Source organism: Carlito syrichta, unplaced genomic scaffold (assembly GCF_000164805.1).
Source record: "Carlito syrichta isolate Samal-C Ts95f unplaced genomic scaffold, Tarsius_syrichta-2.0.1 Scaffold233958, whole genome shotgun sequence".
Taxonomy (NCBI): Eukaryota; Metazoa; Chordata; class Mammalia; order Primates; family Tarsiidae; genus Carlito; species Carlito syrichta.
In genome coordinates this window covers 383493-399171 of record NW_007178054.1, presented here as the reverse complement: position 1 = coordinate 399171, position 15679 = coordinate 383493, and the positions used below count along the sequence as shown (strand labels likewise).

Sequence of the window (15679 nt, the reverse complement as noted above, 5' to 3'; positions counted from 1 at the left end):
TGGCAGGGCGCCCTGGAGTGGGAGGAGGAGGTGACCACAGGGGAAGCCGGAGCTGGGCTTGGACTTGACCACCGAGCCTATGGAGCCGAGCGCCATGCCGGGGGTGCCCTTGAGCAATTTACTTCTAATCTGTGTATGTTTCTTTATGTATGTTGTACTCCAAAAGTCCATTAAAATCAAACAAAATGCATATATACTTTACCTGGTATAAGATAAACTGGGATAAGAGTGTCTTTTTTAGGCATCTCATATTAGCACTTTTAACTTTTACACTGTTAGCTACTTTTTTTTTTTTTTTTGAGTTGGAGTCTCACTCTGTCACCCAGACTGGAGTGCAGTGGCCGCTCCCGGCCACCGCAGCCTCGACCTGCTGGGCCCCGGCGATCCTTCCGCCTCAGCCTTCCAAGTAGCTGGAACTACAGGTGCGTGCTACCACGTCGGCTAATTTTTTAATTTATTGTAGAGATGAGGTCTCGCCAAGTTGCCTAGGTGGGTCTCGAACACGCGGGCTCAGGCAATCCACTCACCTCAGCCTCCCAAGGCGCGGGATTACAGGCTGAGCCACTGAGCCTGGCTGTTAGCTACTTTTAATGTGTAAGGTCCTAGATAGCTTAGCCCTAATAAGATTACATTAGATTCACACAAATTTTGTATACACTATGGAGAACAATATGCCCTTGCCCTTTAAGAGCAATATGTATGTAAAGGGAAAACGCCAGGCCTGCACTGTCCAATGCTGTAGCCATAAGCCACTGCAGCTAATCAAATTACAATTAAAGTAAGTTAACAATTCAGGCTCTCAGTCTCACAACCACATTTCAAGTGTTCTACAGCTTGAATACGAATGGCACATAAAAAAATTTTTCATCACTGAAAAAAGTTCAGAGGATAATACCCTCAATCTACAAGGAACTATGATATTTAGAATCAGTGTACAAATAGATATCAAGATATAAAAAACAGGGTTTATACAAAGGAGATCCAATTCAAACCAATGCAAAGTTCAAAAGAAAGAAGACATGATGGAATATGGTAGTCTCCCCTATCCACAGTTTTTCTTTCTACGGTTTCAATTACCTACAATCAACCATGGTCTGCAAACATGGAACATTCCAGAAATAAACAATTCATAAGTATTATATGGTCCACTGTTTGAGTAGTGAGATAAAATTTCTCACCCTGCTGCTCTGTTCTACCTGGGACATAAAATATCTCTTTGTCCAGTGTATCAATTCTGTACATACTACCCACCCATTAGTCACTCAGTAGCCACCTAGGTTATCAGATCGACTAGCACAGTATCACAATGCTTGTGTTCAAATAACTCTTATTTCATTTAATAATGGCTCCAAAGCACAAGAGTAGTGATGCTAGAATACTATTATAATTGTTCTATTTTATTATTAGTTATTGTTGTTAATCTTTTCCTGCACTTAATTTATAAATTAAACTTTATCATGGATATGTATAGGAAAAAACATGGTATATACAGGGTTTGGTACTATGTATAGTTTCAGGCATCCACTGGGGTTCTCAGATAAGCAGTGACTATTGTATTAGTTGTTCAAGGCTAGTGAGATAAAATTGGTCCTGAAATGCTTTATAAAAGCAACATTCTTAACTTTGCAACCTAAAGCTCTTTGACATTACTCTATCCAATCCTGGTTAGCAGTATTTTAAATTCATTTTTCTTAACTATATAGTTGGCAACAAAATGATTCATGTAACAAGATAAATACTATTTTATGATTGTAGACTTTGCATTTTATATTTAATACTTTAAGCCAATAACCTATTTAGACATTAGCATAAAAATAAATTAAGATTATTTACCATTTAGTAACTCAATGAGTGCAGGGATTATTCCAGATTTGGCTAGCAGTGCAGCACAAGAATCATCCATGGACACAGTTCCAATCATTATAACCACTTCTAAAACAAGGTCATCTTCTGCAGCACCTAGTAAATTCAAACCATAGAAAGTTTTCACTGAAATGACCCAATTCAAATTCAGTTATATTATCAAAATGTCAGTGTACAGAAGAGATACTAAAAGCTATTAAATCAGTTCCCGTGAATTCTTGATATGCTTATAAATATTTTCATTTTCCAAGTTTCCATGCTTGCTGATGACAGTTCGTGGTGGGAGGGGCAGTAGGGAAGTGAAAATAAGTCTTTGAGAATCTAACTGAATGACAACATAGACACAGAAAATAAAAGACTCACTTGAATGCCTCAAACACTTTTGTGTGTGTGTGAGTGTGTGTATGTATACATAGAAGGGGTGATATTTGGTAATATGACAAAGCAAACAAACAAAAAAACAAGAAGAAAGGTAGAATAGGGAAAGGAAACTAAAATTAAGAAAACACTGGAGAAAGAGAAGAGAACATACACATAAGAGGAGATCCAGTGATCACCCTTCTGGAAGAACCAGCTGTGAAAAGAAATGGTTTTGTATAATAATACAGCAGTCACAAAATTCTGCTCTAGTAGCCTTAACTACAACAGAAATAAATAACTTAGTGATTATGCAAAAGTGAAATATTTAGCACAGACCTGGTTTTAGTTTATCCTTGAGGTATGGGACCAACTTGTATTCCTTAAGAATCAATTCCCAGTCTAAGTCTGGAATGGTCAAATTTGCAAGCGTTCCCAAACATTCAATCACAAACTCCTCCTCTTCATCATTAGAGATCTGGGCTGCAAGGTCCCCAACATAATCCTGGGTAAAACATAATTTTAATACAAATTTTAAATATTTTTATTTAATCTAATAATTAATTCATAGGAATCTAATACATTAAAAAATCAATATCACAATTCTCTTATTTTCATAATCTTGAATTAAGTTGCTAAGGACACCTGTGGTAAACTGATTTAAGGCATGAAGACTACGATGGGGGTAGAAGGATAAGGGGTAGGGACCATGAGACAAAAACAACACTGAAATGTAAGCTGAAATTTCTAGGAGTTAAACTAACAAAGAAGTTGATAAATAGCCAATTTGTGTCGTGACTTCATGTTTGATGAGAGCCCGGAACAATTTAAAACTTGAACTCCCAGACTTAATAGACAGTCAAAAGCAATACTTACAATAAACAAATTTTTAGTTGGTCCATCATGCTGGGAAATATTTCTAATCATTTTCATCAGCAATGGATCCTTGAACTTCAGAGCTCTTTTCATGAGCATCTTCAGCCCGTTTCCTAAAACAAAAAATTCCTTTAATAAAATTAAGGTTAGCTTAAGTTTAGTAAATTTTTTGTTTAGTTATCAAAAATACCATAATAATTTATATTCCATAAAATGCATAAATCTTAATTATACAATTTGATTAATTTAGATAAATATATATACCTGTGAAATCCATACCACACATCAACATAGAGAATATTTCTACTCCTTCCAGAAAGTTTTCTTGTGCCCCTTCTCAGTCAATCCTATTCCTCAGATACAATCACTTTTCTTCTTTCTTCTTCTTTTCCCTTTCTTATTTTTAAACATACATTAGTTTTGCCTGTTCTAGAGCTTCATATATATACATAGAATCACACAGTAAGTGTGATTCTATGTATATATCACACTTTTGTATCTAGAATATGTACTAAAGATGTTAAAAACATAAATACTTTTGACATTTGGAAAAAAATCACACTTCTCGGAATTTATCCTCAGAACATATGAAAATAGAAATGTGTAAAGATTGAAAGGATGAGTATTACAGTATTGTTTATAAGAGAAAAAAAGCGGCAACAAATATATCCAAAATAGTGAAATAAACTATGGCAAAATCTTTTAATGAACAATTTTGCTGTTATTAACAATTATGTTTTGTAAAAGTATTTAATACTATGACATTTATTCAAGATATTAATTTTAATAGACTATGTCCCAATCAATGTATGGAGAGAAGTCCACATTTTTATTTTAAAATATGCAGAAGCATTACACTAAAATTTTACTTATGATTATCTGTAATTGGTAGAAGCAAATATTTTAATTTTTTTCTATTTGCTCATTTGTATTTTTTACAATAAACAAAAAGTGTTTTTCAAATAAGGAAAAAAAATCACGTTATGACAAGCCATTTTACCAAGATAGTATAGAAACAATAACCAGATACATTTTTATTAACATGGTAACAGGCTGCTTTGCAAATAAAAAGTTTCATTTTATCTAGAATTTAAAAAAAAATTTATTTTAAAGATGTAGGGCATAATTCAGGGTTAGGTATACATATGGTCATTGTACAGGTAAAGTTTGGGCCGTACTTTGGTCCCCACTTCACCTGGTTTGAGATCAGGTACCCTTATTGATGAAGTGTGCCTCTCACTCCCCTGGGAGTTTCCCACTACTGCTAATCCCTTTCTTGTAGTTTGATAATTGTTCAGGGTCCTCTTATGAGTGAGAACATGTGGTACTCAGTAGAAAATGTTTTAAAAAATAAAATTTCATTAAGGCTAACTGACCATGGTTTGTAAAATGTTATTAAAGAGTATCTTCATTCATGACATAAGAATTTCCATTTGACCTTTAAGATGATAGCTATAATGAAGAAACTATTTGAAAATAGGTTTTACATGTCTATTATAATTCTTAATTCCTAATTACCTATTTTCCGCCATATATCAATTACCATATGGCAAAGGAGTTACCTATGCTCAAAGGCACTAACCTTCACAGATAAGTTGTACATTCCTCTTGTTTGCAGCAAGATTAATGCAGAAGGAAATGAGTTCCAAGTCAATTCGTTCATCTGAACATTCAAAGAGCATCTTCATTAACTAGCAAGAAGCATAGGGTAAATTTTACTCAAAAAACAAAAATAAAACCACAAAATTTAGACACAATATTGTATCATAATGTGTTATCTTAGACTGTACATTGGAAATAATATAATACAAAGTCACAATGCAGGAAAACACAGGACTCTACAGAAGTCCTAAGAGAAAGCAAGTGCAGTTAGATAAAGGGAAAAGGCTGAGAGATAAGGAGGTAAAAGCTAGACTGTGCAGGGTCTTGAAGTGTATGTTAAGGACTTGGGGCTTCAAGCTAAGGATAATGGGAAGCTATTAAAGGCTTCTAAATAGAAAAGTGTCAGGATAAGATTTGTGTCTCAAAAAGATCTGGCCAGTATAGAAAATAGACAGAAATGGCAAGAAAATGTGGGAAATCATCTAGAAGGCTACCGGAAAAGTCCAGGTAAGATGACAGCTGCCTGGATTAGGTAGAGCAACAGGAACACAGATAAAAGAACTGATTAGTGATATATCTAGAAAAGAGAACCAAAATGGAATTAATATCTGATTAGATGTTGGGGCTAAGGGAGAGGAAGAGTCAAAGATGACTTCCAGATTTCTGCACTGAGCAATGATATGCATGGTGGTACCAACATCTACTGAAAAAGGGAGACTAGAGTAGAAGAAACTTTAAAGCAAAGAGTGTGATCTTGGTTTTAGATATGTTGAGTTTAAAATGCTTATGTGATAGTCTAGTGTACTGTTTAGTAGAAAGTTATTACATGCAGGCCTGAGTTTAGAAGAAATGTCTGAACTTGGTCATGGGTATAATGTGAAAAAAGAACTCTATATAATGATATTTAGCAGCAGTCTAGATTTGTCATGATGAGAGGCAATTGCTACAATGAAGGACAAATGAACAAACTTTATGCTATAGTTTGGAGAAGCTAGTCTTCTACTATTGGTAAATCAGCAAATTAACTTAGTGTGTATTATACAAAGATACTTTTCTTTCTGTCCAAATTGCTAACAACATATAGAAGTTAATTCTAAAATTTAACAACATAAAATTTTTTAATGTTTTATCCTTTTTAGAACTATATGTCTTTATGAATGCAGAAAAATGTCTTAGATATAGTAATTGAATAATAAACATTTATTTATTTTGGAGTTCTTTCTGTTAAACCATGTTTCAATTACTCTGTTACTTTGAGATAACTTCTGCATTTCAAAAAGGATATATGGTCAACATACAAAAATGTACTCACAATAAACAATTGGAAACCAAAATTAAAAACACAATACCATTCCAATTGTTAGGTATAATTTTACAAAATATATTGATCTGTATGCTGAAAACTACAAACATTGTTGCAAGTGAGTGGTTGGCACATGTCACTCACTTTCTCTTTAATCATAAATGTTGTCACTGATGTAATCTCTGGGTAGAGAATTATTATAAGTTAATAATGCTACAGAATAAAAAGATTCTATGGCAAAAATAAAACAACCTTAATTTATTGGATATATATTTAACAGATTTCACTATCAATCTGCCAGTAAAAATTAAATTACAAATAAAATTGCCAATATAAATTAAATTACAGATTACTAAAGCTGTAGGTGACAATCCTCTAAATTTTACTGATATAAACTTTTTTTACAATAGTAAAAACGTGTTACACTGAAACAATGCTTAAAGAAGGCAAAATGTTTATTGCAAACAAAATTTAGTTCAAATCAGTCACTGTAGTGTGAAAATTGCCCTTAAAAATTTAGTTACAGGTAGTTTGTTTAGAAGGTGAGGATTTTTTTAAAAAAGTAATTTCCATGTTAAATCCTGTCTAGAAATAAATAATTCGGATCTAAATTTTTAAAAGATAATGCAAGGCTTGAAAATCTACCCAATTCCCATCCCCCAAATCAAGAGAAATTAGGACTAAATATGGATGGAATGTATAATGATATAGAATTAGTTTTTCATAATGAGAAAGAGAAACATTTTAATTAAAGCGTTCAAATTTAAAAATAATACTTAAGCTGAAATTCCACACAAAACATTATATTTTTAATCTGACTGTTATCATGGCACTTTAAAAGTAAGTGTAATTGCTGACAACTACAAAATATTAAAACTAGATTTGCTCTATTTTAACTATGTCCATTGTCATCTTTTAATAATTTAACAGGAAAGCACTAAAAGGGCTTCAGCCTGTGCAATGAAGAAGCAATAGTGTTCAATCAGACAAGTCCCATATTGAGTATCAGATACCAAAGACCCATGACTGAAATCACTGTGTCTAGACTCTCTGGCACCTGACTTCACTTATTTACCAGTGACCAGAGGCCAACCCCCACAGCTTTCTGTATTCACACACACCTCTACCACCCCACCCCCCTACCCAAACATCTTTGAATGATTATGCCAGAACTGTGCATGCCTTGGGAATCTCTTCTGACTGGCTACTCCCTAACTCTCCTGTTTGAAGTGATGCTCTGGTTTCTGAACTTCAGCAGATAATGGCAGGCAAGAGCAAAGGGGGCTGTCAGAAAGGACGTTTACCAGCATTCAGCTAAAAAGAAGCATGTAGATCAAAGAGGGGCCAAACAGGACAACTGTGGTGGAAAACATGTGGGTCACTATGAAGATTCTTGCACACTGTTCTAGGGTAAAATATTAAATAACACTATGACATCACTATCAAACCACGCACTTTGGCCATTCTATTAACAATAAATACTTTTATAAGCATCTGGATGACATTTGCACCTATTTAAACAGAACATACATCTCAGAGGTCTAAATAACAATGAACTGTTAATGTGTACTTTAAACTATTATTAGAATACAACCATTAACTCCTGGTTATCCTCAAGTATGTTTACCTGAAACAATCTACCCACAGAGACCATTAAGATCATGTATAAAGAAAGACTTAACCTAGACCCCAAATTTTGCATAATAGTGACATCACTGTGGAAAAAGGTTAGAATACCTTGGATAATTATGGGCAATAAAGTACAAAGGAAGCAAACCAATATAATATTGGGAGAGATTAGGAAGCATGTTGTATACATAATCACCTATTCTGGATGTTAAATATTTTCTAAAAGTAACTCTAATCTAATTATAGGTATATCCAATAAAACACATAGAGGAAAGACTACACTGAAGTATGAATGGGTCCAAAATGAAGAGAAAGATTTTACCAAGAGTATCTTACTTTTGAATAGTGATTTATAATTTATAAAGTTTCTTTATCTATTATCTAATGTAATTAATGAATAAAACTATACTCCACATTCTTTGTGACCATTGAAATGAATATGAATTACTACGGAGACATTGCTTTCCTACTTTCAAAGTCATTTTAGGATTATCTTTCAAAAATTAATTGCAAAATTTGAATCTTTATTAAACAAAATTTATGTCATACTTTCAAAAAGAACAGACTATTGCATTAACTCTAAGACATTCTAACCTTGGCTATAGTTTTGTTTAGTAAGTAGGTTAACCCATTGCTGTCACAAATGAGTTTAAACTCTTTTTAACGTTATAAACATACTCTGAGTGGCCAATACCCCTAAAGGAGTATCTTTTTAATTCCTAAAGTAGACTTGGATATTTCATTTAATTTCTGACTAGTTTTCCACGATTCTTTTATTTTGCAAGGAACTTGGCATTGAGTGGGAATAAAATCATGTCTGTTTTTCCTTAAATATGTCAAAATTGGGCACTGCAAAGTAAAAGTTATAGGCTGGATGGCACTATAGGAACAAATATATTCAGAGTATTATTTGGCTCACAGAATTCTGCCTTATAAAAAGCTTCAGTACATTTACAGCATAATTTGGTAACACAACTTTACTATTCCCTTAAGAGCTAAAATTTCAAAGAGAAAAAAGGAAAAAACTCAAAAAGTCTTGATTCCCCCCGAATGAGTTTTGGAAAATTTTGTTATTGAAATATAGATCACAAATGTTCTGTAAACTTCATTGTAGAAAAGTATGATGTTAGAAAACCGTCTGGCAAGAAAACATGTATGGATAGGTATGAGAGAACTTTCTACAAAGTTTTAAACTGTAAAAACAATATCTAAAAAGTATTTCTAGACATGCTCTTATTTCTGATTCTTTCACTTAAAATAGAGTTTTACATTTTATATTTGAGATTATACATTCTAAAAGAGTAGAATAACTGTAAATTCAAAATTCAACATAATGTTTTTCACCCCTTCTTGGTTTGCATTTATTTCTTTTATTTAATGTTATTATCTTGAATACCTAAATCTGGATAAAAATAGTCAATTTCAGCAAGAATATTATTCTTGTTTGGCTGCTTTCCAATTCATATCCTGTAGTCAATGAAGTTCTGATTCTAAAAGGGATCAGAAAAGGAACACCCTTTGAAACTGCAAATCAGAAACCTTTAGAACATATGGAGTGAGACTGTAGTAAATCACCTGTAATCTCCCCTTGTGATGGCTACTCTTTTATTGAAAACTTGTTTGACAAAGAGTTTGATTATACTCTGCATTGGCTACAGTCTGACATGCATTATCTTATAAGAAGCCCCACATTATCTCTATCAGAAGTTCTGCCTTGTTAGATAAGATGTGCTGTATATTCTTTCAGGGAAGTCTATTTCCTAAAAACAAGCAAAATTAGTTTGTCCTCTGATACAAAAGTCGAAGAAATTATCCTTTTAATTTTAAAATTACATGTAGGTAAAGGGTTAAAATTCTGGAATAGCATATTCAATTTTAGTACTGCTTCACTAATTTGGAATAAATAAGATAGTTAATTAGATTAATAAAAAGAGAAGTTATGGTGTATTTTTTGCTACATGTCAATTACTTTCAAGTAGCATACATTTAATAACTATTTTATTTTATTTAAAGATGTGGGGTACAATTCAGGATTAAGTAGATAAGTGGTCATTGTACAGGTAAGGTTTGGGCCTCCCTTTGATTCTCGCTTCGTAATAGCTCTTTTTACGGTTAACGAGGAATTGTCTAGTAGGAGTCTTAAGATAAACTGCTTTAATATGTATGATTTGTTCATATTCTTCTAAAGTGTTTTTAAAAGTATGTTATTTTAATTGTATATTACACACTCTGCAATTTCTCTATTTCAGAAAACCATTTTGTAAAAATAATGTAATATTAAAAATCAGTCCAAGCAGTGTTACAATCACAAGCTATTCAAATTAGTGGAAAATAGTCTAACAAAAGTGAATAGCCCAATAGTGACTGTATGAATATTAATTTGCTAAGAATAAAATCACATATATGTATGGAATCTCTACCCTATAGCATGTAGTCTGTGTAAAAGAAAATCAGTGAACTCTCTTAAGATAAATAGACCTAATATATGAAATATATCAAGCAACTGAATAATATCCAAAATATTGAGGAGAGTTCTATAAAAATGAAAGAATTTTGATGAAGCATTTTCTCATGAGAGAATGCAAAGCAGTTAAAACTGTTAATCATAAACAAAATTAAAAGGCAAGTGACAAACTTCAAAAATACTGGCAACATGACAAAGAGTTAAAGTAGTTATATAAATTATTCGTATTTTTTAATAATAAAAATATTAACAAGACAATAGAAAAGTTGTCAAGGAACATGAATGATTTGTAACAGAATATGAATAATAAACATGAAAAAATGTTTGACTTCACCAATATTCATGGAAATGTGAATAAAAAGAATGAAAAATCTATATTTAGAGAAACAATAATATCCATGTTGTCAAAAGGGAAACAGTTGGAAATATAAAAACTTACATTTTCTTAGAAGGCATTTTGACCAAAATGTGTGAAAGACACAAGTGTTCATATCTTTCAACTTAGTTATTCTACTTTTAGAAATTTAAACTTAAGAAAATTCAGAGATGTAGGTAAGCATTTACATATATGATGCCGAATGCACATTATTTTTATTTGCTTACATATATGTCATAAATTGAAAAAAATCTAAACATACAAATTAACAATATTTAAATTATAGCATACCATGCAATAGAATATTATACAACTGTTAGAAATAATTTTTAAAGAGTGTTCAATGACATGGGAGCATTCTTTTATGATCTGTTAATCAAACAATATATAAAAATTATATATTCTACACAATCCCAATATTTATATTTTTTAAATATTTAGGAAAAAGCCTACTAAAATGTAAATTGTTTCCTCTGGGTTTGTTATAACAGAAAGCTATTTTCACTTTTATACAGCTCTTTACTTTCTAAATTTTCTGTGGCAAATTTTTATTATTAATAAGAAGAGAAAAAAATTTAAAGAAAAGACGATCTGACAAATCAAGAGAAGAAAATAAAATATATATATATTTCTTAAATGTTTTTCTCAAAACACTTACCTGTGGTATACAGTCAGTGTATGCAAACATTGATTTAAAACGGTCATCCATACTTATGTGGTAAAGAACACACATTGCTATTTGTTTGTAGTTTTCATTGCCTAGGAATAAAAATTCATGGATATGGTGATATAAACAGATAGACAGATAGGCAACCAGATAGACATATTCAAATTAATGCACTAAAACTTTTAAACTACCGAATAAAATACTTATACAAACATAATCTGGAAAATACTTTGAGCTCTCTGTTTCAGATCCAAAGTTTAGAGCAAACTTCATGCCATCTGTGAAACATCACTGATTTCCAAGACAGAATGCTATTTTGAAAGGCATATTTTGAAATAACAAACAAACAAACAAAACAAAACAAAACTAAACACTACCCTAAGAACTAATCATTTTCATGAGCCCAATATGAAGTAGATTGGGTCAGAATATGAATAATAAACATTCATATTTATTGTTTATTATTGTCTCTCTACCCTTACTATTTTATCAAAATACTAAATATAGTTTATAGATAATGATGATGTATAAGAAATAGTAAATTTAAAAATATTTTTAATTCCTATGAATCAGAAACTGAAAAAATAATCCAAATGATGAAAAGAGTAAAACAGTATTTGTAACAAAAAAATAAAATACATGACTATAAAATCCTAAGGCTATAAACTAAGTATAGTCTAAGGAGCATCTCATAAATTCTGAGGGAAGATTACTCCAGTTTTCTATACCCTGAAACTGAAAACAAAAAGTGACTGACATATCACAGATTTGAAAAAAATGGGACTTTAATATATCATTTAATCTTTCTACCTGCTTTCATAGAGTGTGCATGTGTATGTGTGTGTGCATGTGTGTGTGTGTGTGTGCATGCATGTGTGTGTGTATTTACACACCTTTTTTTTTTTGAGTCGAGGTCTCACTCTGTCGCCCAGGCTGAAGCGCAGTGGCACGATCATGGCTCACCACAGCCTCCATTTCCTCAACTCAGACAATCCTTCTACCTCAGCCTCCTTAGTAGCTGGGACTACAGGAGTATACCACGACTCCTGACTAATTACATTTGATTTTTTGTAGAGATGAGTCTCGCTATGCTGCACAGGCTGGTCTCAAACTCCTGGGCTCAAATAATCCTTACACTTCAGCTTTCCAAAATGCTGGGCTTACAGGGGTGAGTCACTGCTCATGGCTCAGATGGAGGATATTTTAAGGACCTATTTATGATCTCAAAGTCAGTGACATGTACCCCATAACTCTAAATATTTTTTTTTAAAAAGTCAGTGGTAAAATTAGAGTTACAAAAGTTGTTTTACTAAAATTTTTATTCACAAATCAATATCCTTTTTGAAAATTCTAGGCTATGAGAAATCCTGAAGATTCACTCATTTCCAAGGTTGTTAGGAATTCTTTAGAAGACATAAGCTCTGGCATTTTTCTCAAAGCTCAGCACAGAACATATGCTAAGTGGTTCAATAAATATCTGATGATTGATTCTATTCTTAATATTTAAAGATGAAAACTGACAAAACTGATACCTATGAATCAGAAACTGAAAAAATAATCCAAATGACTAAACATATTTAGTCAAAGACAGAAATGAATAGTTCTATAAGAGCTTCAGATTTGAGACAGAAGTCTTTTATGGAGTTTCAGGTCTTTTAAAAGTAAATTGAAAATATAGTGACTTTCAATAACCCAACTTTGCTTTGTACTTCCTTACCACTTGATATAGTTTTAAGTAACATATAAGCTCCAGGAAAGCAAGGACTTTATTCACTGCATTATCTCCAGTTCTAAGAACAGTACCTAGCACAAAAAAGGTCCTTCATAAGTAATTGCTGATTGACTAATAATAACCATTTATTAAGCATTTACTACATATCAAGAGCCATACTAAATAGACTGCATGACATTGACTCTTCAAAACAATCTATCAAATAGATCTTATCATCTCTATATTTCAGATGAGGAAAAAATAAATAATTTTCACAGTCTTGTAAAATGTTGAGCAGGGATTTAAACAGGTCTCTCTGATTCCAAGATCTTTACTAGATTATAATAACAGTCTTAAACATTTTTATATCGTAAGGTAAAACTGTTTTCCAAGTAAGATACTATTATTAGGTGTAAGAAACTGATATGCAACAGAATAGAATAAAACATTTTAGGAATATAATTCTTTTGAATATAGACCAAATATTTTACATCTTTTAAAATTGTTTGGCTAAAGCTATTGCTTACAATAGCACTAAGACAGCCCCTTGAGATAAAATAAAAATGGTAAAATATGTTAGTCAGATGAACAGATACTAGTAAATGTTTTCACCTTAACTAAAATCTATAAATTTATTCATTCAAAAAAATTTTATTAATTTAGCTACTTGAAATACAACATATGCAGGACACTTTATACATGAAATCATATTTACTTATGTTATCTATTTTGTATCTTTTTTCATTATAGCATTACAATTTATACAAAATTTGCAGAATATAGAGTTCAGATCAAATCATTTAAGGTAAATTTCACATCTCTTCTTTTGTTTCAAGAGCTTTATTACATGATCTATGGAGAAGAGAAAAGCTGAAATAGAGTTAGAGATGGGCCTAGGGATAATGACCATGGTTTTAAAAATAAGTGAAGATATAAGAACATGGGAGAAAGTAACATTTAAATCTTAAGATGAAGACTAGTAAGTCAGAATACAAGCAATGGCTGTAGAAAATATAATATCTACACTAATTATTTGGGGGTGAGAATTTTATTTGGAAGGAAGTATAATGCAAAACTTGTGAAATTACTTCAAATAAGAGAAAAAGGGGAAAACACTGGGTGTTCTCAACCCCCCAATTTTTTTTTAAGTTTCAAGTAAACTATATTAGAGAAAAAAGGGAGAAAAGAAATGGAAACATGCCAGGGTTGGCACAGGCGAAAGAAACCGCCAATTTTGGTTCTTAAGATCAGAGCAATCTAAATATGTATGATTCATAGATTTTAAGGTTAGATTTTAATAAATCACATTTTTACACTGTTGAAGGCATTAATTTATACTGATTTTATTATAAAGCACACTTGTGACAGGAAAACATGGTTATACAGATTTTTATGATATGTAGTAAAAAATGAAAAATTTCAACTTTATTCCCCAAGGAAGTAGGTATCCTGTAAGTTTTGGTCAGATTATACTTCACAGTATTTCTTTTTTTTTTTTTCCCCGAGGAATTGAGATATTTTAACAGGGTTTTAAACTCTTATATTCTGAAGGCAAGGCTCTCTTTCCCTGCTATTTCAGCTATTTTCTGTCTGTCCTTGAACTGTAATTCTAGTCCTTTTTAATTTTTACAAAATATTATTTGAAGATATTTTCTCTATGTAAAGGAGTCACTGAAAAGTTGGAATCCAAATCACACCGCTTACTAAAAGGCAAAAGACACAAAGAGAAATCAATAACCAATATAAGAGATTCTTCAACATCAAAGTAAATCCTCAAACATTAAAATTCAATGTGAGAAGCCGGGCTCGGTGGCTCAGCCTGTAATCCCACACCTTTGGGAGGCTGAGGTGAGTGGATTGCCTGAGCCCGCGGGTTCAAGACCTGCCTGGGCAGCAAGACCTCATCTCAACAATAAATCAAAAAATCAGCCAGGCATGGTAGCGCATGCCTGTAATTCTGGCTACTTGGAAGGCTGAGGTGGAAGGATCACCAGAGCCTAGCAGGTTGAGGCTGCGGTGGCCGGGAGCCACCACTGCACTCCAGTCTGGGCGACAGAGTGAGACTCCAACTCAAAAAAAAAAAAAAATTCAATGTGAGGCTAGAAATGAAATAGGAAGCTATTGTATGTTCCAGGACAATCTGTCTGTTGCTAGTGTCAATGGAAGAATTTTAAAAAAGCAATGTCCTGAGGTGGTGCATCATTCATGTAAGGTGAAAGGAAAGAAACTCACCTTTAAGACATAAGTACTCAATGAAAAAAATAACAAGAAATTCCTGAATACTGGAAGAAGCTTAAAAAGAAGAAGAAAAAAAGAAATAAGAATAATAAGGAAGATCCTCTGGAGTTAATTATATATATATGTATACGTATACATATATATTCTTCCAAAAGTCAACTCAGGATCAAGGGGCATGTGAGAAGCAACTATGGAGAAGAATCCTAAAATTATAACAATTTCTTATAAGCAGCTGAATAATATATGTAAGAAACAGTTCTCAAATATAACAATAATTAGTATTTCTTTTACACAGCAAAACTAAATGTCTAATTTCAAAAAGTAGGATAATTTATTCTATATCCAGTCCTAACTGTGCCTTTGTGTACTTTGTTTCCTTTTCTCTTCATACTCATAGCCAAAGGTAAAAACTCCTTGTAGTTCTCCCATACCAGGCAAATTTTTCTCTATCTGTGATCTTCTATTTAAAAAACTCTATGTTCCAAAGTTCCCATAATCTTTACCTAAAATGATCAGGATATCCCAAAAATTTCTGAAAACTAAAAGACTGAAAAAACCCAGAAACTCTAGAAACACAAGGTTAAGGACAATCT

The 15679-nt window shown here is 32.2% G+C and overlaps 1 protein-coding gene across 3 annotated transcripts in view; it reads right to left on the bottom strand.

The window, feature by feature from the left end:
- Positions 1–15679, bottom strand: part of KIFAP3 (kinesin associated protein 3) — a 150195-nt gene that overhangs the window by 54903 nt on the left and 79613 nt on the right. For all 3 annotated transcript variants that reach the window (XM_008051783.1, XM_021709449.1, XM_021709450.1), the window contains 5 exons: positions 11129–11229; positions 4679–4787; positions 3097–3209; positions 2560–2725; positions 1834–1959 (listed from right to left, as the gene is read on the bottom strand). In XM_008051783.1, the coding sequence (XP_008049974.1) occupies positions 1834–1959; positions 2560–2725; positions 3097–3209; positions 4679–4787; positions 11129–11229 (615 nt within the window). The remainder of the gene's footprint in view (positions 1–1833; positions 1960–2559; positions 2726–3096; positions 3210–4678; positions 4788–11128; positions 11230–15679) is intronic.